Source organism: Otolemur garnettii, unplaced genomic scaffold, assembly GCF_000181295.1.
Source record: "Otolemur garnettii isolate 467f Iridium unplaced genomic scaffold, OtoGar3 scaffold00063, whole genome shotgun sequence".
Classification (NCBI taxonomy): domain Eukaryota; kingdom Metazoa; phylum Chordata; class Mammalia; order Primates; family Galagidae; genus Otolemur; species Otolemur garnettii.
The window spans coordinates 6,695,753-6,720,867 of record NW_003852458.1 but is presented as its reverse complement, the minus strand read 5'-3'; the positions used below and the strand labels follow the sequence as shown (position 1 = coordinate 6,720,867).

The 25,115-nt window shown below is 37.3% G+C and overlaps 2 protein-coding genes and 1 pseudogene across 4 annotated transcripts in view; 1 reads left to right on the top strand and 2 right to left on the bottom strand.

Moving 5' to 3' along the window:
• Nucleotides 1-9,537, top strand: part of RICTOR (RPTOR independent companion of MTOR complex 2) — a 138,167-nt gene extending 128,630 nt beyond the window's left edge. For both annotated transcript variants that reach the window (XM_003792948.3, XM_003792949.3), the window contains 4 exons: nt 2,982-3,137; nt 3,499-3,622; nt 4,862-5,000; nt 5,128-9,537. In XM_003792948.3, the coding sequence (XP_003792996.1) occupies nt 2,982-3,137; nt 3,499-3,622; nt 4,862-5,000; nt 5,128-5,202 (494 nt within the window). In that variant the 3' untranslated portion in view covers nt 5,203-9,537. The remainder of the gene's footprint in view (nt 1-2,981; nt 3,138-3,498; nt 3,623-4,861; nt 5,001-5,127) is intronic.
• A 1,425-nt stretch (nt 9,538-10,962) lies between these two features.
• LOC100962374 lies at nt 10,963-11,569 on the bottom strand (annotated as a pseudogene).
• A 1,184-nt stretch (nt 11,570-12,753) lies between these two features.
• OSMR (oncostatin M receptor) overlaps nt 12,754-25,115 on the bottom strand; it is a 68,579-nt gene continuing 56,217 nt past the window's right edge. For both annotated transcript variants that reach the window (XM_012807117.2, XM_003792987.3), the window contains exons 12-18: nt 23,769-23,948; nt 22,629-22,733; nt 20,637-20,810; nt 20,138-20,305; nt 15,830-15,911; nt 15,259-15,331; nt 12,754-14,929 (exon numbers count right to left, since the gene is read on the bottom strand). In XM_012807117.2, coding sequence (XP_012662571.1) covers nt 14,351-14,929; nt 15,259-15,331; nt 15,830-15,911; nt 20,138-20,305; nt 20,637-20,810; nt 22,629-22,733; nt 23,769-23,948 — 1,361 coding nt within the window. In that variant the 3' untranslated portion in view covers nt 12,754-14,350. The remainder of the gene's footprint in view (nt 14,930-15,258; nt 15,332-15,829; nt 15,912-20,137; nt 20,306-20,636; nt 20,811-22,628; nt 22,734-23,768; nt 23,949-25,115) is intronic.

Below are 25,115 nucleotides of genomic sequence, written 5' to 3'. Positions count from 1 at the left end.
AAATAAATAAATAAATAACATTCTCTCCTAAATCCTGATAGTTCAGTTAAGGTAATCCTACCCGGCTCACTTCCTTTGTTGCCTAGTAGAATTGGTTATTAGGTTAAATGTATTAGAAATAGAGCTTCTCACGGAAATTTTTATTTTTTTTCCAGAAATAACTATGTCAGCATTTCTCATAAGGTATTTTGTGACTTGCTGATTTCTGGTAGGAAAAATTTAGCTTATTTTTTTTTAATCCCGATAGATGTTCAATTTTGTTACATTTTATTTTTGCCTACAGCTTTTTATTCTTTTCTACATGTAGTGGCATTTAGCTGGAGCTAGCCTTATGCTGAGCTACATGGTATAAAGAAAGTAGTGATCTCTTTATTTAAGGTATGATCTATCCTATGCTTTTTGTCTACACATTTTCGATTAAAGCCTGCTGGGCACAGTGTAATCCCAACACTTGGGAGGCCGAGGCAGGTGGATTGCCTGAGCTCATGGGTTCAAGACCAGCCTGAGCAAGAGTAAGACCCTGTCTCTTAAAAAAAAAAAAAAAATAGCTGGGCATTGTGGGTGGGTGCCTGTAGTCCCAGCTATTCAGGAGTCTTGAGGCAAGAGGATCACATGAACCCAAGAGTTTGAGGTTACTGTGAGCTTAGACTCCACTGCACTCTACTGAGTGACTCTGTCTCCAAAAAAAAAAAAAGAAGAAGAAGATAAACTAAGGTAGAGTATTACTAATTAAGAAGAGAGGAAACAATAAAAGCAAACAACTATGTTTAAAAAGGGTAAACAGGCTTTGCGCCTGTAGCACAATGATTGTACCACCAGCCACATACACTGAAGGTGGCAGGTTTGAACTCAACCCGGGCCAGCTAAACAACTGCAACAACAACAAAAAATGTAGCCGGGCGTTGTGGTGGGTGCCTGTAGTCCCAGCCACTTGGGAGGCTGAGGCAAGAGAATCACTTAAGCCCAAGAGTTGGAGGTTGCTGTGAGCTGTAATGCCACATCACTTAACTGAAAGTGACATAGTAAGACTCTGTCTCAAAAAAAAAAAATAAATAAAAAGGGTAAACATCAACCATTTCTATGGGATCACTTAATTTATACACAAAATGCTGTATCCAAATTAAAAATAGTATTGAAATAAAATTTATTGAGTGAAAGTATGTCTAAGTTTCGTTGCCTAAAATATTGCTTAATAGAGGATAGATAGTAAAGGTCCCTGAAGGTAAATATCTTCAATGTAGTATGTAGTTTTGCCTTTAGCAAAGTTATGGATATTATCTTCTATATATAAGAAATTCCAAGGATTTTTGGTTCTATTTATCCTGCCAGTTTATAAAAAGGCCCATATTCTACCTTCATAGTCTGGTTTCCATTTAATACATGTAATTAATCTTATTTAAAGTGTTATTCACATGGTTTAACATGCTTTACAAAAATACATCATAGGTAGTAAGAGACTTTTATTATTACACTTAAGATGCTATTTTACTCCTTCAGATGGGATAAAATTAATTCTGAATTTTGCTTACCTAGAGATAAGATTTTTTTTCTTCGTGAGTGACTTCTTTAGAAATAAGATGTAATTTCAACAGTGTAGAAATACTAGGAGTTGAAGGTTAGGCTGAAACAAACTTGTTCATGTATAATTTTCCAGAAGCATGTTGATTGAGAAAAGTTACACAACTTTCTTACTATTATTTGTATAGGAACATTTTGCCATTGTATTCTGAGTAGTTCAACTAAGTCTCAAATATCATATTCATCTGTTATGTTATTATTCAGCATTGCTGAGGAGAGCTACATTAAAAAAATCATTTTTAAGTACATCTTTATTTTGCAAATCTTTTTCCAATAGTTCTTTTTTATAAATCAATATATAATTTAAGTAGCATGTTTTAAGTGCCTGAGAGATATATAACTTCCATAATAATCAAAATTTAAAATTATGCTAAATTTGTATAGCTTCTTTTCCAAGGAACAGAAGCATTTTCTGTTAAGCATTATGTAAACAATAATCTTAGGAAGTGCTGGTAGGTGAGATGAGGTGGTGATATTTCTGTGTGGAAACCAAGATAAGGAGGAATAGTATGTATGGTTGATACTGGTCTAATTTCTTGGACTTTTAAAAATATACCTGTTTGTCTCTACAGTGACAGCATATTACAGAGACTGGACTAGCTTTCAAGAGGTCTTATCTTCTAGCTGAGCATGTCTTCTCTCTCTCTGAATCCGTTTCCTTTTGTAATATCAAAGCTTCAGCTACAGCATTTCTTATAGTGCTAAGTTGTGTGATTTCACAGGTTGCCCAGTGTTACTTCCTAAAAGCATAACCAGAAATTTCCTGAGTTCCATTTGCTCTAATTACTCAGTGTAAGTGCTCAGGAGAATTTTATATCAGGAAAGCATTTGAAAAACACTAATATGATTGGTTTACTTTAAAGTCCCATCTTAGTAATGCACAGGTAATATAGTGATTTTAATTCTAAAGAACAAATTGGACTTTAAATAAGCCAGGAAGTTGTGATTTGTATATTGGTACTTATTTATTTGGGAGGGGGCAAATGGTATAATCTCATAACTACATACAAAGAGCAAGAGAGAAAAAATTATAATGAAAAAGCTGAAATTCTTTTAATTCACACACCAAAAAAAATTGTAATGGCACTTACCTATGCAGTTGGTTAATTTAAATTCCACATACATTTTTATTTGAATTTTTAAAATAATCACAGGCTCTTACAATTGGTTTTGCTGTTTAGGAAAGTAAAGTCTTATTTAAGTCTTTAGAATTTAACAAATTTCAATCTCTGTGCAATTAATTTCTGAGCAGTCCCCCTTTGAAGATCAGACCTTCATCACAGAAAGTAATTATTGAAACTGGAGAAGAAATTACAAGGAATTATCTCCTTTATAGCATGCAGTGTAAGCAGAGGAATTAACCATGATGGTGCTTTATTTGAAATAATTATTTTTTTCTTCAGACCTTCAAGATATTCCATATTCTGATTGGTGTGAGCAGACTATCCATAATCCCTTAGAAGTGGTTCCCTCTAAGTTTTCAGGGATTTCTGGATGCAGTGATGGAGTATCTCAAGAAGGATCAGCTAGCAGCACCAAAAGCACAGAATTAATATTAGGTGAGTTTTCAGATTCAGTTGCATTCATTATTAATAAAATTATCCTTATTAGTTGATTTTTTTTCATAAATACTGTAAATTAAAGTTGTCTCAAAACCATAACAAATCAATTTTAGTGAAGTAACATAACAGGCGTTTAAATACTGCACCTGCATCAGCTACTGACAAGTACCCTATTAGCTGTCTCCTTTTACATTATATTAGAAAGTTTTGCTCCCCAAATGATGGACATATCATGTGGAATTAATCTCAGTTTTAGATCTTTAACTACATGAAGTTTAAAAACAAATTTCCTGAGTAATAATTATTTTTTTATTGTGATACAGATAAAATATTTAACTTCACACTGAAATCTTTTCAGGTGTTAAAACAATTCCAGATGATACACCGATGTGCCGTATACTCCTTCGAAAAGAAGTTTTAAGATTAGTTGTTAATTTGAGTAGTTCAGTTTCAACTAAATGTCACGAAACTGGGCTTTTAACGTAAGTAAACAATGTACATAAATATTATTTGTTACGCTTTTTAAGGTAGAAAAGATACTTGAAAGATTTCAAAATTAGATAACTTACATCAGTAGTTGTAAACAGAATTGCATATATGTGTGAAGCTAGATTTTCTTTGTGTACTTTAGCCAAAACAACACATGGCGGCAGATTGAATGCAAAAGCAAGAATGAGAGTCTAGCTATCTTCTATTAAGCCAGACTTTTAGAGAAACCTCCAAAAGTTTAAACAGTGCCATTCTTTTCTTTTTTAGTTTTGGAAAATAGTTATTTTTCATTAAAATGTTATTTATATTAACAATAGTAGATATAATGAATTAATGTTTTGAAATTTTCTCAATTTTAATTTCTTATGTAGTAGTTAATGATGCCTATAGCCCCCCAAAAATAAGCTCTTGGGGGTTCTCAATAGTTTTGGAAAAAATAAGGAAGCCCTAAGATCAAAAAGGTTGGAAAAAATGAGCTTATATGAAATAAGTCTTATTTTCTTTATTTAACTTTTTTCCCCATTTTTTCTCTTAATTAAAATTGTGGGATTTTTATTATCTTTCTGAATTATAGCAGCGTGATGTTAAGAAAGAAAATTCAGACATAATCTCAGCACATTTATTTGTCCCATTTAATGTAATGGTTCTCGAAAGAAATGGACCTCAGGGCCTCCTGTCAGCTTTTTAAAGGTGCTGTACATGCCAGGTTTCTACTGCAGACCTCTGAGCAAGAGCCCTTAAAGTTGGGCCTTAACCTGTGTGTCCCCACCCCACCCACATCTGATCCCAAGGTGCTGTCCTAGCTGAAAGCCACTGTTTCAAGTGTTGAAAAATAAAAACAAGATAGCACACTCAAGGATATGAATAATTTCAGGCTAACTTTAAAAATACTATTTCTATTTTAAAATTTAATTTTGAAAATAATTTAAATCATCCTAGGCTAATAAATAAATTTTGTAATTTTTCAGGCCAGTGAAAAAGAATATTTCTAACTTTACCAAAAGCATTTAGGCTTTGATAATCTTTTTTGTTAAAATAAAAAAAACCCAAATTCAGAATATCTAAATAAGAGATAGGAATATTTATTATTTTATATTCTTCAGCCATCATCTCAAATACATAGCTAATTCATGGAGAAAAAAACTGCTTTTAAAGTAAGTGATACTTGGTAGGAAATGTAGGTACATTGTGATGACAGGTTTTATCACACCCATAGTCTTTTCTCCTTTTAGAATTAAGGAGAAGTATCCTCAGACGTTTGACGACATATGCCTTTACTCTGAGGTTTCCCACTTGCTGTCCCACTGCACATTTAGACTTCCGTGTCGGAGGTTCATACAAGAGTTATTTCAAGATGTACAGTTTTTACAAGTAAGTAGGATTTATACTTCTCAAATTTTGTTTTTAAGAATAATTCTGTTTTTGAATTAAGTTAAAAGATTGTATCTGTAATAGCTCCTATTTTTATAGAAGTCATTAATGATTTACAATTTTCTAGATGCATGAAGAAGCAGAGGCTGTATTGGCAATACCACCAAAGCAACCTATAGTTGATACATCTGCTGAATCCTGACCTCATATTTATGATGTATATAGATATATACTCTATATATTCATATTTGTGGATTTCCTAGAAGCCTCAGAAAATACTGACTGGGCAGCAGAGACAGGAGTATCTTCTGTACACTGTTCCAGCAATTACTGGTACATGAACAGTTGGAACTGCTGACTTCCCTAACCAAAACAACTTCCTTCTCTTCCCCTGTTGAGCCCTAGGAGGGGTTCATGATTCATTATCACAGTTCTAAGACTTTTAGTTACCATTGTATGCAAGAGCCAAGCACTGAATTATCTACATAGGTTTTCTATTTTTTCATTTTAAAAGCATCATGACAGTGGAACAATAATGGGATATGCAGAAGCACCCTTCACAGTTATTTCTGAATTCTTTTATAGGGTAAATATAAAGATGCCTTGTTTGTTAACTAATTCGTGGAAACTAGGAATCAGTGTCTGTAAGGCTGCATCCTGTGACCACATGGGGTGTGCTGTAACTGCTGGTATTAGAGGGGGACTTTGGCCCTTTCACATTTTTCTTAATGTTTATAACACTACTTCAAAGGTTTATAACCTTAAAGTGAAGAAGAGCCTCAACAACCTGGGACTTATATAAGTTATTTTTTTGTTACTGGACTTGCATAAAGATTCTTATTTGTTATCTGTCTCCTCAGTTTTGTTGCATTGTATTATTATAGGCTATTTGAACCAATTAAGGTTTTTCACTACAGTTCCTGATTAAAATCAGAAAATCATTTCATATTTTAATTAAAAATATTTGCCATTTACATTAAATAGAGTGCATATATTTTCGGTGGACTTCCATTTTCATCAAATTTCCATATAATTTAAACAGAAACTTGAATAAGCACTATTAATGTAAATCTAAAACAAAGGAAAGCATTAAATAATACCTTGGGTCTCCTGAAAAAAAGGTTAGTTTGCCTGCAGTTTACACATTCCATAGGGAAAGAAGAGCCATATTTCATTTTTAAAACTCATTAATAAAACATGTTATTAAGGTTAAAAATTGTAGTGGAAAACCTTAAGTACCAAATTTTTAAGCAGCAGTAACTTAATATCAATGTTTTTGTTTTGCACAAACTAAATGCAGTGATAGGTGAGTTTATAAGTACAGTACTTGCTTTTATCACATTTGTGAAATTGTTCAGTTGATGAGGGCAAGGTTTGTTTGTTTGATCTTGTATGTGTCTAAGTATATTTGGAAATCTTTACAAGAATTAAACATATGCAAATTTGTATATAAAAATAGCATGGCTATCATCATTAGAATGCTTATAAATGAAAGAATTATCTTTTTGAGAACTATATAGAAAAATCCAGCTGGACTGATTAGGACCCTTTTAAAATTAATTTGTGTATACCATTTTTACAGTTACATATCAGTTTTGACACAGTCATAGCCCATTGGTTAAAATTTTCCCATATTACAGATCCTTTTTGTAATTTACTTTGAGATCTCTGTAAAGAACCCTGTGAACTAGAAAACTAACAGAGATTGTTTTCCCTTCTTCTTCTTCTTCTTTTTTTTTTTTTGTTAAATTTACTGGCACTGAAAGTTCCAATAGAGATGAAGTATTTCATCTCACTTCATAACACCTCTTTGACTGCACTTCAGTGAATTGTTCTTATGTGCACTGTGTAGCAATTTACATTGTAACAAAGCAGATAAGGGCTGTAAGCTGCTGCTTATGTTAAAAAGTGGTTCTTCAGATTTTCTCTTATGAAGCCCAATTGAAGATAAAACAAGTAATTTTTAAAACTTTATCACTGAACCCTAGTGTTTATTTAAATGTCGACAGTACTTCTAAGAACGTTTCCTGTCACCTTGGTCTTTGGTCTTGGATAATTAAACTGCCTTTCCAGAGAACCAAATGTCAAAGATACTAGACCAAATAGTGGTTAAGAACTCCAAAGGAAGTAATGTAGTAATCTTACTCATAATGGATTAGCATATTTTAGACATTAATTTTAAACACTACCTCAGTTAATATAGAGTATAAAATCTGTGGTTTAATCTCTCAATAATTAAAAGTAATTTTTTTCCTTTCACACACACAAAACCATCCTCATCCCTCTACCCTGCCTTGGTTATCTATCCTGAAATTAAGGCTTAGTTACTATTAGCCTGAACAGGTTTTTGACTGTTACTTTGGAAGACATGTATGTATACATCATCCTATCTGCCTACAGCACTTACTTACTTTGGAGAGACAGAGCTTTGTGGTTATCAGTATACTAAAAAAACAAAAAGCCTATACTTAAATTTATAGTGCTATTTGGTTATGCATAGTTTCACTGACAGGTCTGATACGTTTCTTTCAGTACTTTTTTGTATAAAAGTAGACTTTATGGTGAAAGATACATGCAGTGCCAAGTGATTAACTTAGGTGTTTAAAAGTATTAAATTAGAGCAGAAAAAGATTAGGAACGGCATCAGTGGTAATAGAAATAATTGAGAAAATCATCTATAATAATAGATATTACCAGATGATAGAATACCAAAATAATGTCAATATTGTAGTTTTTCAAGATTTTAGGATTAATCTTAGTTCATATAAATTTGTACTATTGGTCATTAATAATTTGGAGGAATTTGGGCAGTTGTGCCATTTGTAAACTGTGAATTTCTGTAAAGCGAACTATCATTTCAAATTGAATTTTTTTTCTAATAACAGATTTCAGCTTCACATACTAAGTAAATACTAATAAGGAAATTAGAAATTTAGTATTCATAATTAAATATGGTCTAAAACTTCTTACACTTTTATTTCATATTTATGCTTAGCTAGATTGGGGGAAAGGAATCTGTTCTCCCTGACTAAATATTTTCTAATAAAAATTATGGCATGAGGACATTCTGCAAGACTGTGACTTTAAAAGAGAACCTTTGAAAGTATATACATTGTTACAGTAATAATGTATACAAGTCCTTTTGAAATGTTGGCTTTAGTAATTCCAGCTCTTTTATCTAGAGCTCAAGATAATGAAAGCTGAGTTTTTCAGGGCATGTCACATTGGCAGGATGTTCACCAGGGAGATGTCAGTACTAGTGCTATTCAGGTGAAAGTTGATTTCTTTCCATTCAGAGGATGCCTTTTATCCCCACATTAAAGCACAGATCATTAAGCAATAAAAAACAAATTGTCTGTCATTCAAATTATAACTGCAGTTATTTTTGCATGGTAAGAGTGAGGTGCTAATTTTGTGTGAGATGAACTTTTGTAAACTACTTTGAGAAATGTTCTTTGGGAGTAAAGTTTTTTCCCCTTTAGTCCTATGCTTCCAGTTTGTCTCAAATTCACAATTCATTAAAACATGGGAAAAAAAGAAAAGGGTAGAACTGATCCTTCTGAGAAAAGCTATTAGGAATGAACAGACAATTCAGATTTTCCAAAATATAAATTGAGAAAGGTCTCCATTGTCTCTGCACTCACAAAATACATTGTTACCATATTAATTTCAAGAGTGTCATTACAGTGAGACTAATTAAAAAGTATACCTGTGAAATTAATAGCAGTGCTTATCAAAGAACATTCAAATCTGTGAGAATCTTTCTAGGAGCATTTTTTTTCTTTTAGTTCCAAGTTCCCAGGATATTTTTCATTCATTGTAGGTTTATATGACTCACAGAATATGGAATTCCGCCCCCCTTGGGATAGTTTTGTAATTTAGGGGGACAGCTACACCATAGCATGCACAAATTGCACATTTTGTTTTATTTTCTTAATAAAATATTTAATTTGAAAAATATAATTTATGCCAAAAAATATCTTACAATTTTGCCACTTAACTAGGTTGATTTAGCACAAAATGCAAAGTCTTGGGGCAGAGAGGGGGAGTGAAAAAGATTTTATAAGTAATTGTAAAAAAAAAAAAAAAAAATGCCTGTCAGAAACCCTAAAGCTGCATTGTAAAACAAATGGTGTAAATTAGTTTTGAAAAGTGGTAAGGGATTGTGAAAACTCTTAATGTTCTCTTAACCACATGATTTTCTTCTTTTTTCTAATTTAGTAATACGCTGCTACATATTTGGAGGTTCTGGTGTTTGTAGGTCACTGAACAGACATTGAAATCTGATTTATATTGTATAACTGTAACATAGAAAGAAAAAGTATTTATATATTTTCCGTAAGAATATTTCATTGAGTTGTGTATAATTTAAATAAGATTTGTTCCCCAATGGTTTTGCTCACCTTGATTTTTTTTGTTGTGGTTTTCTTGTTTTTGTATAATGTGTACAGTTTATGTCAAGGGCATTAAAAGCCTCCTGAAGCATAATCTTATCAAAGGGATACATTGTTAATAAAATGTACTTAAAATTCTTAAATTTGTATTGTTTTATTTGAAAACCTAAAACAATCAGTAGTCGTATGGCCTTGATTGAATCGTGTAATGCTGATGCTGACACGTGACACCCAGCAAAAGTGACATTTAGGTACCTCAGACATTTCAGTAACATCTAGATCACCTGTTCCAAATATTTTAAAATAACACTTGCTTAAACATTCTTCATAATTAAATCAAACATCTATACAGTTTTTTAAGTCTACATTCATTATGGGGTTTGGAAAATGGATCTATCATTAGGTGGAAGAGCTGTGAATTTTTTGAGGAAATAATATACAGCGTAAGTATTATGTGATAAGTGTAACCTTTTTATAGAAGGTATTTGAATTCTCACACATTAAACTAATCTAAGCAGGCATAACCTGTTGCCACCTACTGGCAAAAGAAAATGCCACAAAGGAAATTACCAAGTCTGGAAAATAAAATTCAGTGTCAAAGCTAGGGGCTGTTATATAATTGATAAACTATGGTAAAATAATGTCTCACTTTAAGAAACATTTGGTTTCAGATAATTGTCATGTTATTGGTATCATTTTACACACTGCTTTCTACTACCATGTTTCCCTGAAAATAAGACACTGTCTTATATTTATTTTTTCTCAAGAAGACACACTAGGGCTTATTTTCAGGGAATGTCTTATTTTTATTAAGTATAACACAACAATCTACATTTATTCAAATACAGTTAAGTCATCTTCTTCTGGAACCTGACAGGGGGAGCTGACCTTGTTGGTGGGGCTGGTGCTAGTGATGCAGGAATTCCATTCCCCTAGCCATTCTCACATGCACAATAGGATGCCTGTGACTGCGGTTACCACACACTGCACCTGCGAGTATCTGCATGGCCATGCCCATCACTAGGTCTTATTATCAGGGTAGGGCTTATATTTAACAAATGCATAGAAATCCTGCTAGGGCTTATTTTTTGGGTAGGTCTTATTTTCGGGGAAACACGATGTATCTGTCATTAAACATGCAGTTACCTGAAAATGAAAAATACTGTGCAGCTGGTCTTTGAAAAAAGGTCATAGCTGAACTTTCAAAAGATTGTTTCATTTTTAAAACTTTTTAGCATATAAAAATAAGATACAACTTCTGTATTTTTTTTTTTTGAAGAAACTTTGTTTCTTCAATGCTTATCTTAGAGGAATAAGACAGCCACATATGCTTAGTTCTTCAAATTGTATAGGACTAATTGGGCTGTAAAGACAGTATTTTAACTGCGAATTCTAAAGACTTTCTATCTTCTGTTTCTATTCCAGTGTTTTAAAAGTTCTACCTTATACAAAGTGCTCAACATGTTTTGTAAATTCTTTGAGATGAAAGCAAGCTTATTTTTCAACATACCTCTTAGGAGAAATCTTAGATAATAAGTGTAAGTCAACTTCATTTTTTACTGCTCTAGTCAATGAAAAGGTAACTTTATTGAGGCCTCAGGGCCATGGGGCTTGGGCAGGTGGCTAAAGGAGGGGCTATATTTGACCTTCTTCTTGGGGTGCAGATTGTTGAGGTGGCCGTACTTCTTCTTGCGCCAATTGACAGAATGGGTACAGGTGATTATAACATTTGCAGCAAATCATTTTGTCACAGTTGTATTTCTGGGCAAACTGTTGGAGGGAAGGCTCCATGATGCCACTTCTCAGACGAAGCACCAGGTGCTGGGTAAACTCTTTCTGAATGTTGTAATCTGAAAGAGTGTGGCCATACTCGAGTTGTTTACCTGCAAATATCAGACACTGCTGGTCATATGGAATGCCCTCCTTATCTTGGATTTTGGCTTTGACATTCTTGATGGTGTCACTGGGCTCAACCTCAAGGCAGATGGTCTTGCCTGTCAGGGTGTTCACAAAGATCTGCATCAGCTTGGTTGCCTCATTGAAGAGAAAAAGCCTAAGTCAACTTCATTTTTACTAAGTACACACATTCTAGTAGATAATCAGGTTGACTATGATTAGTATGGGTTAGGTATTAGAATGCAGCAAATGTTTTTCATCAAATGTATGACTCTTGTGTGAAGAGGTCCCTGCCCCCAGCCTGAACCATCATGGTCCCCTGTACACAGCTGACTATTGCATACCTGTTGACATGGGATTCAAAGGCCATTAAAGCCAGTCCTGCCTACCACCCAAATAAAAATGAGATTTGTAAGGAAATACTACTAGTGTGATTTTAGGTGCAATTGTTTTTGAATTTTACAACCACATTAGAAAAAAACGGCTTGTTTCTAGAGAAATGCAAGTCTGTACCTATGCATCACGTATGATCTGTTTCAAAATAATTTACGGATGGAGAGTGAACAAGCATATGGAAGAGGCTAAAACAGCAATGGGTGGTAGCAGTTGAGGCTAGTCAGGGTACATAGGGGTTCATTAAACTATGCTACTGTTGTGTGTGTTTGAAAGTCTTCATAATTTTTTTTTTTTTTTTGAGACAGTCTTACTATGTTGCCCTCGGTAGAGTGTGGTGACGTCACAGCTCACAGCAGCCTCAGACTCTTGGCCTTAAGTAATTCTCTTACCTCAGCCTCCCAAGTAGCTGGGACTACAGGCACCTGCCACAATGCCTAGCTATTTTTTGTTGTCAATTTTATTTTTTTTTTTTTTTAGCAGGCCTGGCCAGTTTTGAATCCACCAGCCCCGCTGTATGTGGCCGGCGCCCTAACCACCGAGATACCAGTGCTAAGCCTCCATAATTTTTTTTAACCCTGATACTTCTACTGATGCATGAATATAAATTTCAAAGTTTCTGAGTAACATTTCTTAAAGCAATATTAAGATGGCATATAGTATTGAACACTAAGGTTTTAAATACTAATTCATTAGTATTCCAAATACTAATTCATTTGGTTCCAAAGGTTGGAGAGGAATGTTTACATCCAAAGCTAAAAGTCAGTGATTATATAAACACAAAGTCATGTTACCCAGTGTTTCCTGTTGGAAGGTTGTTACATTTTCAGAAAGACTTCATTTGATTCAGAGCAATGACTCTCAAAGTTTACTATGTAACTGAATGCCTGGGAACTGATGAAAAATACAGATTCCATGTCCTGTGTCCCAAAGATTCTGATTAGGAAGTTTGGCATGGTACCCAAGAACCTTGTGAGTTTGAGATTTATCAAACATACTGAATAACTGTTAGATTTTTATTTCATTGAGGTAGATAAAACACAAAATAATGTGATAGTGAAATGTTTTAATTAAGGCTTATTGCAATAGCAAAAATGACTTCAAGGTTTTGTGGATTATTCTTTAAATAAAACCTTTAAGAAAAAATACCATGAACAAATCAGTCATCAGTCTCATTGATATTTCTGTGTACAAGTTTCAAATGAAAAATACAATTGTATCATGACAAAGGAGTATAAATAAATAAGGTAAATGATGAGTATACTGGCCCCAAAGACTTCTCACAACCATTAGACTAACCAAGATAAAGTTAGGAGCACATGACCAATTTTTCCAGCAAAAGAGTTACATGTGAGGAAAAAGTTGAAAAGCTTCAAAAGAACTGGTTGTATAGGGCTGTTTAAGCCACATGACAGCCACATTATTTTGAGATGTGGATATGTGTCTCTCTTCCTAACATTTAATGGCATGGTGAAGGGCATTTGGTACCAGAGGCAGGAGCATAGGCAAAGTCATTTCTGTCATGCTGAAGGCTGTCAGGAAAACAAAAAAAAAGCCGTCTTCATGCATGTTCAGAAATGTGACAGATAAACATAAGGGCTTGGTGGGTGGAGGGACGAAGAAGGAATTAGCACGTACTGAATACCAGTTACGCACCAGGTGCTTTGCATATACTGGTTCAAAGGATACTGAGTTTCTGCAGAGCCAACACAAAATTTCCTACTCCATGAATTTTTTTTACAGTTACATTTAAATTATGTCTTAACTATGAGGTTTCATTTTATTTGTTTTAGCATAATAGGAATACCACGTATGAGACAGCAATCTTGACCCAGACAACCTATTTCAAGAGTCCAAAGGTCATTTATATATAGTTTTTGAAAGAAAAGAGTAACCATAAAATATGCATGAAATTTACTTGATAATATATCTTCCTTTTTCTATCCTGAGGTAGTCATCAATAATTATGGTAGAATACTGATACCTAACAGAGCAGAAGTGCAGCTCACACGAAGAAGCGCCTTACCAATCCCATTCTTTCACTGCAGTAAGCTGGACGAGAGAGTTGTGGAGATCGTATTGATTTACTCCCACATTTTACCAATTAGGTAACCCAAAAGATTTAATTTTACTGTGTCAATAACTACGAATTCTTGTCTCTTCAAGGCAAGCCTAAAGCCTATTTTGGTCTCAAACACCTGTGACTTTTTCACTAAACTCAAATTTACATTGACAATTTATGCTTTAATAATAAATCAGTTGCTTTTACAAAACTTTTCAATCTAACTGCTTTACCCTTAAAATACTGAACATGGCGTTCAGCTCTGTGTAGTACTGAGTGGGCCTACTCTGTGGAGTACTTCATACTCAACCCTCAGTTCAGGTCTACTGATGTAAATGAAAGTGGGCCTGGAACAGCAGCAAGGTAAGCATGTTCCCATGATCCTGTCCTTTCTAGAGCAAGCCTGTTCCAAGGAGGAGTGTCAAGGTCCCTAGCTTCTGACTTTTAACCTAGCCAGACTGTAGTGGTCTTACTTGAATCAGACCTGCAAATAGTGGCAACTCACTGAGATGTAGGACCTAGGCAGGCACCTGGTGATGAGAGTGGTGCCAGCTCTGCTCCCCTTAGCATCTGGGTAGTATAGAGGCATAACCTGGATGTGCTGGTTAATGGTAATGGTCACCTGGACCTAAAAGGGTCATTGAAGAGAGCCCGCTATTCTCTGTCAGGGGAGGTGAAACAAGACAAAAAGGTACTGCCATTTGCATTTTATACTCTGAACAGGGTGGTGGCATGAGTGGATTTGTTGGGAGACTGTCCTTATCTCCAGACACGGGTGCAGCCAACTGGGACACATAATTCAAAGTAGTTTCTCCAGTTGGGATTTCTCCCTGGGAGTTCATGCAGTTTTTTCCTGGTGCCTGTAGTAGATTTTCTGGTGAGGTCAGTAGTCCCAGCTGACTTGGTAGGGCTCCCAGGGGTACTGGAACAGGATGACCACAAGAACCAGAGTCAGAAGCAGCCTGATTATAGGTAAAATTCTCAAAACAGATGCAGGGTCCAGGGCCAGCATAATTCTTTTCTGTTGGGAGGAGATAAAGGTAGACAGGCTTAGTGGACTCAGTTTCTGTGAGTGACTTCCTGGTGCCTAATGACTGTGTCTTAGTTCCTTCGGGCTTGTTCACGACTTCAATGGCATCGGGAATGCAGTCACTGATGTTCATTATTGTTCGGTGAGGGTTCTCCTGGAAAAGAAAGCAAAAACATTCAAGAGAGTGTATGCGTGCAGTGCACAGGCATCAAAGCATATTAAGGAGGTGAAATGCACTTAGAGCTTTAATTTTGTTCATGTTTCCTCCTGGTCATGAGTTATCTGGAGCTGGTGTTGAAAGCCAAATGATTTCCTCTGACAGAAGAAATCAAAGCTCCAAAGGCCTATTTCAGGACCGTGGGAGCAGAGGCGGCTTTTTGTTAAACTTCCCTGAGAAGTCTAGGAAAACATGATTATTACAGCCCCAATCCTGGGTTAGTCCTTAATAAGTATATGGTGTACATACAATTTCCCCGCATTTACCTTGGACTTGATTAAAGACAGGACACTGCTCTTGTAAGGGTCTGGGATGTCGGGATAACACTTTTCCTTCACCCTAGAACAGCAGTGAAAAAGAGACTGAATTGCACAGTATAGTGGAATAGTTAAGAGCAAGAACTCTGGGGTCAGATTCCTGGTTTCTGATCTTTGCTTTATCACTTATTAAGCAAGTTAATTAACTCTTATATGATTTAATTTCTTCATTTGTTAATTAGAGATAATTAGAGTACAGTGCACTTGTGGGGATGACATGTGTTACTGCAGACAGAGCACTTAGGTCACTGCCACGCATACAGTGAGATGTAAATATGAGCCACTGCTATTGAAAAGCTCTTGCCATCTCTCTATGTCAAATGGTTATTATTTCCCTTGCATATTGACCTGGAAAGCAAAGATGTTAAATATATTACATGTTCCCACCTCCGCCTCCTTTGTTTGTCCTTTTTATTTTTGGCACCATTTTTCAGTATCATGCAGTGTCCCTTCCATCTTATTAAACCCTTCTCCTGACTTCCCTGATGCCCCTTGGGTGACACATTTCTTACACACTCACCATTGACTCTTTAGGTTGCACGCAACCAAGAGGAGAAAGATGCAGAGAATCACGGGCAGGATGATGCGGATCAGCATGTAGGCTGGAGGAGAAAAGGAAAGAAAGGGGTGTGCTTAATGAACACGTCTCCCTAAATAAAAATACGTTTATAAATGAGAGTAGTTTTCCATGTTTACTAGTCCTCAAACATCTATTCTGTGCAAGCTTCAATATGAATTCTGTCTGTCTCATTTGGAGAGGGGAACGAATCAACCAACAAATGGCGGAAGCCACTTGCCATCAACATTGTGTGACCCAAGTTTGTTCTGACTGGGCAATGACTCCTAGTATTAGAATTATACTTCCCCACCCTTCACGGTAGGTGGGAAGCACTTTTCTTGCCCCTTGACCTGGGGCTTGGCCACGTGTCTTGGTTTGGCCGATAGGATGTCAGTAGCTGTGATTGGAGCAAGGAAGAGTGCTAACTGTGCTGGCATAGGTTGGCTTGCCCTCTTGTGTTCCTGTGATCCAACATGAGAAGAGGGCCTGAACCCCCAGAGCTGAAGCTGCCTGAAGCCTGGACTCCAGCTTAGCCCAGCCTAGATCAGCCAAGATATGGCTGACCTATAAACCCACAAGCATGTAAAGAAATATCTGTTGTTGTATGCTGCTGAGATTGTGAGGTTGTCACACCTCAAAAATTGACTAGTGCATGTCTTCTAGTTAGCCTCAAATAAAATCACCTATGTCTTAATCAAGAATAATAATACATTTTCTTTCTCAGCTATGTTAACCAGTGTTCCTTTTTTTTTTTTTTAAAAACACCCATTATAAAGGCTGTCAGAATCAAAATGGAGTCACTAATGTTAAGAAAACTCTGCTAATAGATCTGGGGAAAGTCATAAAGAGAGGGCTTTATACCTGTATGTGCTTGTATACCTGATTTTAAAAAAATGGTCATTAAAACCTTATACAAAATATACTTCTGTGAGATATCTGCCTAGCAGCTATCTGTCCAACCTCAAGCTAGATTCACCCTTATTATTGATCTTTTGTGGCCAAGGATAATTATTTCAAAATGATTATGGAATCTTCATTCTTTCCTTTAAAAACAATTTGTCTTCCTTTACCTCCTTGAATCACATGTAGTTTACTATGGCACACGTACTCCCATTACAATGCCTGTTTCCAGTGAACATCTTTTCTTGTAGAGAGAGGCACTCTGTTTGGTATTTAGATAGACACCAACTCCTATTCCCACTGCTTGCAATTCCACCAGTTAATAATTCAGCTGGGTTGGCTGCTCAGAGAGGGTTTGGGGACAGTTATTCACATTTGCACGATTCTGTTCAATTCATTCATCTGACTGTGCTCCTCACTCCCCACCCCCGACCATCTGGCTGTCTTGGAAGAACGCACGTTGATCTGGAGCAGAAGTGCAGAGGATAATGCTGGAGTTTTGTAAGGGAGGGCCGGTCTAGCTGGATCCATAAGCCAGGGCCATGAGGCAACATGGGGTTCCAGAGAAAAGGCCCCAGAAATGTAGAAGAGTGCCGAAGCAAGAGCTCAACAACTGGCCTGACCCCAGAAAGAAACGCTCTCTGACTCTTCCACTACAGGACACTTTACCCTCAAGATGAGTACTTTTGACTACTAAAATTATTTCTAAAATTTGGTTATATTATGGATTTATAATATATTTGCAAGTAAGCCTGAGGACATAACTATGCTTCCAAATTTCCGACTGGTTTTGCTAAGCTTTTCATCAAAGTGTAGTATATATACATACAGAAAAGTGCTTGTAAGTATACAGCTCAATGAGTTTTCACAAACTGAGCACACACTGGTGAGCTCTGTCCCCATCCAGTTATTATTCCTTCCCAAGGCCTTTTAACAGATGACATTTGCTTCTTTCTGTACTTCATGAATGGGACCGCAGGGCGGGAGTCATGTCTGGCTTTTTTCACTCAGCAAGACATTTGTGATACTCATATAAGTTTTGTAACCATAGAATGATTTTCCATGGTGTGAATATATCACAATTATTATTCCTTTCTACTTGATGGCACTGGGTATGTCTGGTGGGCACCTCTCCTGAACTGTGTTGCTATGTACAGTCTAGTACATGTCTTTGGGTACTTCTTCAAGGCGGATGGGTAGGCATCTTTTTAGGATATGTACCTAGGAATGAAAGATCTCACATATAGGTTGTATGTGAGCATATGCTCACTTTAGAAGATAATACCAGTTTTCCGAAACTGCTCAGACAGAATTACTCCCACTAGCAAGGTTCGTTATTCTACATCCTCATCATTTGGTATTTCTCCTTTGTTCATTTCAGCTATTTTCAGGCAATTTTTTAAAAACAAACTTTTGGAACATGACCTACTTCTATCCACAGTATTGAAAAGTTAGTATGTCTACTATGTTCAGAAGGAAATGCAGTTGCCAAAATGTCCAAATACAGCAACACAGAGCACAGTTGGGACGGACCCTCCACCTTCAACACACCGCCTCCCTCTCTGTGCCTCCTCCTAATCTCAGTTCAGTAGTCTCTCACGCAGAGAAAAAGTTCGACCAATGTATAAAAAGAAGGAAGTATTTTGAAAAGTATCCATAGAATGAATATTTATGCACAATTTTGCAATTTCAATGTTACATTAGTTTTTTGCATTTCTGTTCTTTTTTAGTGTTTAATCATCACAGCCTCATTTTAGCAGATGCTGTCTGGGGTGCAGTTAATTGGATTCTGGTCACATTAATATTCTATTAAAACTGTAAGTTAAGGCTGAGCATGGCAGCTCATGTCTGTAATCCTAGCACTTTAGGAAGCAGAGATGGGAGGATCACTTGAGGCTAGGAGTTCAAGACCAGCCTCTGCACAAAATAAGGAGCTCCCATCTCTACCAAAAAAAAAAAAAAAAAGAAAGAAAGAAAAATTAACTGGGTGTGGTAGCTACTAATCCCAGCTACTTGGGAGGGTGAGGCAGGAGAATTGCTTGAGCCTTGAAATTTGAGGTTGCTGTGAGCTAGGCTGAGGCCACTGTACTCTAGCTGGGGGGACAGAGTGAGACTATGTATAAAATAAATAAATAGATATTTCAAATATTTTCTCTTTAATAACAATCAATAGGGTCACAAGCCAAGAGGTTTACAATAAGAAAGATAAATGAAACTTAGAAGAATATGCTTAACATAAAGATAATGTGTGTGAGTATAAGCACCTGAGACAATTCCAAAGCTGGAAGAATAGTTAACATGAAAATAAATTTAAAATGAACTGCAAAATGGCAAACATGCTCAAATAATGTAAATTGTTGACTCAAATCTTAGGGAGTTCTGGACATTGGCTTGGAGATGCTGGGCCATGTTTCAGGCTAGTAATCAACGTGCAGTGAGTGCCACAATCTGCCACTGCAAGGATGGGTGTCTGTTACTGTCAGGGCACTCCAGGGTCAGCTGTCCTACTTGATGCCCCAGCCCTATGCCTCTGCCTTCAGCCAAGAGATCCTGCACAGAGGAAAATCCATAACCTCAGGCAAGATTTTAGAGGCTGTTTTTCAGGGGTCCTTCTAGAACCTTCTATGAATCCTTCATTAAAGGTATTCTCTCTTCCTCCTTCCTCCATCAGTTCCTGCTTTCTCTCACCACATTCTCGTTTGTTGGAAGTCAGGGTCTACCATGAGAATAAAATTTTCCATCAGTTCCTACCATTCTTCTGCCTTCCCTCTACTTTCTGCATCTTTCAAGCCAAATGCCTTTTGAAAAGATCTATCTCTTCATCTTGCCCTATCCCGGGCCAAATATATAAACATGGAGTTTGGGAAGAGGCATTTATGCTTCTGCCCCATCCCCATCCCCATCCTACCCTCTCTAATAGTCCCCTGGGGCCCCAGCAGAGTCAGGAAGCAACTCATTTGCCACTGAGGGAAACCAGCCAGAAGGAAGGCTGGCTGCAGAGGGCAACTGAATTGAGTCTTCTCCAGACAGAAGCCTTGGGGTTCTCCTGATGCCAACACAAAAAGAAGCTATCTGTGATTTTCAAATTACACACAGTATCATGAGACTGAGTTCTACAGAAATATCCCGGGGGAGGGGGGACTGCCCCCCAGCAACGGAGGCCAAGAGGAAGTTTCTAGGCCATCATCAGTCAGATCAACTCCACTTTTATCTGTTTCATGTAGTGCAACATATTTTGTGAAACAGAGGGTAGGGTTTCAGAAGTAGGGTTGGAAAATTCTGGATCTGGACAAAACCTAAGGCAACATTTCTGTACTTGGTTATTCCCAGAAAGTTATAAGAGAAGAATTTTGATTTGGAAAAACTCACAGTATTCATCCGGAGTCCTGACCCTCGTGAAAGTACTGTTGGGGCCCTCACCAACGCTTGTGTACGGAGTGACAAAAAACTCATAGAAGGATTCTGGTTGTAAGTTTTCCACAGTGAATGTCTTTTGTCCCGGGTTGTTGATTTTGTATTGACAACATACTGTAGTATCTGTGATTTTTGAAAAAAATCAGTAAAAGCGGTATAGAGATCTTGTTAAGAGAGTTAGACACTAATATTCTTGGTGTCTCAGCACTGTCAACATTTTTAAACATTTTGATGGTAGTTTCAGTGCTTCTAAAAATACCAAGCCATGTTGCTTTTTAAGTAAGTTAAAATACTGGCCCCTCCACCATCTTGTTCACCCTCGTTCATTTTATGGACCATAAAATCCATGTAAGAAGAGCATTCAGGCTGGCCACAGTCAGAGATGATAGCCTTTTCAATGATTCAAATACTGGGATCTTCAAAGACTAAATAAAGAAATAAAAATACATGTCACCTGAAAGAACTTCCTTTTCAGCTCCTGGGTGGCACCGCCTCGCCTTGGACTTCAGATAGACATAATACCCTTCTATAAAAGCAGGCTGGGATTCAGTGGAATAATTCTTCCAACTCAGAGTGAAAGAGTGGGAGGTCAAGTTAATCGTGTCCACTTGAGGGTTGTCTAAAGGAGCTAGGAAAGGAAGGTTGGGTGAGACAAAAGTCATGCTTTGGAAATCATCTCAGAACATTCATGTAAACTAAAAGTTAAACTACAGCCAGGTCTGGAGGTCACATGAGGGTATGGCAGGTCTGTCCTCTGGAAGATGTATGCCTGGACATATACAGTGAGTTCTGGGAAGAAGCTAAATAATCTTTTCATTCGGGCCTTGCCTTTCACAGATGAACAAGTGGATACTCAGAGAGATTAAATAATTTGCCAAGGTCATATTGCAAAACAAAGAGACTAAAACTTGTTCTTAGACTTCATTCTGTTCTGGAATTTTAAATAGTGCTTGAGAGAAGACCCAACCAGAGAGCTATTCCCGTGAGGAGGAAGGGCAGGAAAGGGAAGGTTATATTCAAAGAGGCAAGGGAAGAAAAGGAAGAATTTAAAGAACTCTAGTTTCCAGGGTGTGCAATGCAAAGTTATCCACTTTTCACCAAAACATCTGGGAATGTTTATTCCAAAGGCTTCACTGAGCGTGTCTTTCCACACACATTTATGCACACTTGGTCTGTACACACCCACACTCATGCAAACAACGTACCTCCTGCCTGTCTCAAAGCCAACAGTTACTGTAAACTGAAGGTCCCCTGAGACTTGGTCTTATTAGTGTGAAAGTTAAGTTCTTGGCAGTCCAGGGCCCGGCCTTACAGCTCTCAGTGGAAGTGATACCCTGATGCTAAGGTAGGCGAATGAGCAACACCATGGGAGGCTGAAAAGCCCTTACCCTTCTGCTGGAATGGTGGTGACATTTCTATGGAGCAATTTCATAACATGTATGAAAACTCTTAAAAATTAAGAAAGAAATTTAAAAATATTTAAATTTTGACTCAAGTATGCTACCTCTAGGGCATCATTTAAAAACTGTTATCATGGATAAGGACAAAGATTTCACTCAAATGAAGGTGATTTAGATAGGCCTCAAGAGACTGTGCAAAGAAAGAAAGATTTAGCATTTGCAACTGCAGGCACTTGAAGATAAATTTCATATAGGTGATAGGTGAAAAATACCCTAATCATTATAAATCGTCTAACAAGTGGTGATTTGACCTATGATACAGTGGGGGACCTGCAGTCATAAAAACGATATGACTAAATAGCATTTAGTGACATAGGTAAAAAAAAAAGCAGTTGACAAACTGCATATAGTGAAGACCCAATTTTTAATTGTATCTGGGCCAGTGCAATGGCTCATGCCTGTAAATCCAGCACTCTGGAAGGCCAACCTGGGGAGATCACCTGAGCTCAGGAGTTCCAAGACCAGCCTGAGCAAGGGCAAGGCCCTGTCTCTACTAAAAACAGAAAAACTAGCCAGGCATTGTGGTGGACACCTCTAGTCCCAATTACTCAGGAGGCAGAGGCAAGAGGATAGCTTGAGTCCAAGAGTTGGAGCTTGCTGTGAGCTATGATGCCAGAGCACTCTACTCAGGGTGACAGTGTATATCTTTACAGAGAAAGGAGTATCTGGATATGCATAAAATATTAACTCTGAATATCTGCCTTTGGGCGGAAAAATTAGTAATAATTTTCTTGTCTTTTTTTTCTCTTTGTATTTCAATGGCTACCAAATGTCTTATTCTTTTGCATAACATTTCATAAATCATCCTTAATGAAAATGTTTTATGTCTGTATGATTAAAAAATAATTTAAAAAAAGCCATTATCAGAATAAACAGGACACTAAACATTGGAAAAGGTGCTGAAATCTTTCGAATCTCAAAGTTGGGGTCCTGGGATTGTTTTGAACAAGTCTGCACATGGGGAAAATGAATTGTTTTCAACTTACCCAGCTCCTGAGTATATCCTGTTTTTTTCTCTAATAAATAAGCAATTCTTTCTGTAGATAACCCATAAATTCTGAAGTTGTATCGGACCCCTGGTCTAAAAGCATCTAGGAAAAAAAAGTTAACAGATTTTCAATAACACAGATTTACCTTTACTTCTGAAAAGGAAAAACAAAGAATAAAAAATAAATGTGTATTCCCCCATTAATTTCTTCTAGGATTTTCACATTTCCTCTCTACCTACCACCTTCCTTCCTTCTGTGAAGGCCTGGAGTTTCCACATAACTAACAGCTGACCAGTCTTGTGTCCAGCAATTCTGAAGGAACTGGCCTGAATAGAGTCCTCTCAGGCATGAGCTCTCAAACATGACCTTATCCACGTGTGTGGGACTGGGTGCAGAATTACACCTGACATATAAAACCATTTCAAATCTTCCCTTGACTCCAAATCTGGCTCCAGGTACTTGCCTTCTCTCTTACTGCTAAATTCAAGAGTCATGAAAGCTGTGCCTCCGGCTGCCCCATTTCCCCTCACACCTACACCCCTACAGCTCACCTCCAAAACCCACCAAGACACCAAATCCTCCATTGTCCTATATACCCAGATAATTCCCACGACTTTCCCTGAGTCCAGCAGATGGCGCCACCCACCTCCTCCTACTCAAGCCACAAATCTGGCCGCCTTTGACTTTGTAATCTTCAAATCACAAATTCAGTGTGGGAGGTCAGAGTTTGCATGACACATGTTTTATTGAAACTAAATAAGTTGAAGACTGACTCCCATTAATTATAAGTCCTAACATTTCTCAAATCCAGGCACTCCCCTGCTTTTGTAAAAGCTTTCTAGACAACTGTTACAAAGTCCCTCTGCTGTTCATCTGAGACCATCAAGAGGAACAAGTTCATGAAAAGTATGAGAACCACAAGCTCAGGTCTACATTTTCTCTGCAAAAGTAGATTTAAAGGTTAAATGTTATATATTACATTCTTGTAAAATGTGAGTCCCCAACCCTTCCTGTTAGATTTGGCATTTCAAAATTGTTAGTTTAGCCCCATTAAAGCATCTATGGTTGTCCATAAATCCTAGTTGAATTTGCACAAGGTGGATGTAGCAAGATGGTAATATGGAAAGTTCTTCTTACCTGAGCTAATGACTGTACTTGTGGTATTGGGACCTATGTTCTTCCACTGGAAGTCACACAGTGTGTCCTGGGGATGGTCACACCAGTCTACAACATAGCCCATGAAATCTCCAGATTGGGGTTTCCAGGATATGAAGAACCCATCCTTTGAGCCTTTAATTCTTTCTGCTTTAACCTCTTCTGTACATTAAAAAACAAAATAGCACAATACTTCAGAATTAATTAATAGTAAAGTTGTTCCAGTGTCCAGGGAAGAAAACAAACATACACATGTGCTTTGTGTAGCAGGTAAGCGCCCCGCCACTTCCATGGCTTCAGGAGTTTGGCTGAGGATGTTTCCCTGGGCATCTTCCTGCCTCTCGCTCCCTAGAAAATACTCACACCTAAGTTTTGAATGCCTTCATCCTGACCCAACCAGATTTCAGTACCCAGAGCAAGGGCCAGCAGACTACCACTAACAGGTTGACTCCAACCTCCCAGGCTTGTTTTTATATGACCTTTGAGTTAAAATTTTTTTAACAGTTGCAAAAAACAAATAAACCAACAAAGATGAATACAGACTATACAATGCATTCTGAGTGACCTACAAAGCCTAATATGTTTCCTATCTGTTCCTGTACCAAAAGATTGCTGACCCTTGACCTAGACCTGTGCCTGGTACTTGATCTGCTTTCAAAAAAAAAATCTGTTGAATGGATGACTAATACAGCTTAATGGGCCTATGGTAATGTCAGCTGTCCCTGAACTTACTACTGCTTCTAAGATGTCAGGAGTAGGAATTGAATTGAGGCCAAAAGAGAGAGAGAGAAAAATCATGTAAACTCTAAGTTGGATTACAGGAGAATGTGCATACAATTTATGACCCAGACTGCACTTAACGTGTTTTATATGCCAGGGTGGTTTTCCTAAAGTCTGACAATTGGAAGAAGGATGATATGGCCTCTAGGGACTACCTCAAGGAAGGTTCTCCTATTTCCATAGGAGAATTGGTTCATTAATTTGCAATTCAAATTTAGCAGGTTGTCCTATATTTAATCTGGCAATCCTAGTTACAACTTAACATTGGTGTGAAAGCCTGGTGCTCTGCATTTTTCTAGGGCATTAAGTTCTTATCCAGCTGGGGGCACCCAAACAGGAGTGAGTGGCTCCATGCCTGTAGCTCAACCGGCTAAGGTGCCAGCCACATACACCTAAGGTGGAAGGTTTGAATCCAGCCCAGGCCCACCAAACAACAATGATGGCTACAACCAAAAAATAGCCAGGCGTTGTGGCGGGTGCCTGTGGTCCCAGCTACTTGGGAGGCAGAGGCAGGAGACTTGCTTGAGCCCAGGAGTTGGAGGTTGCTGT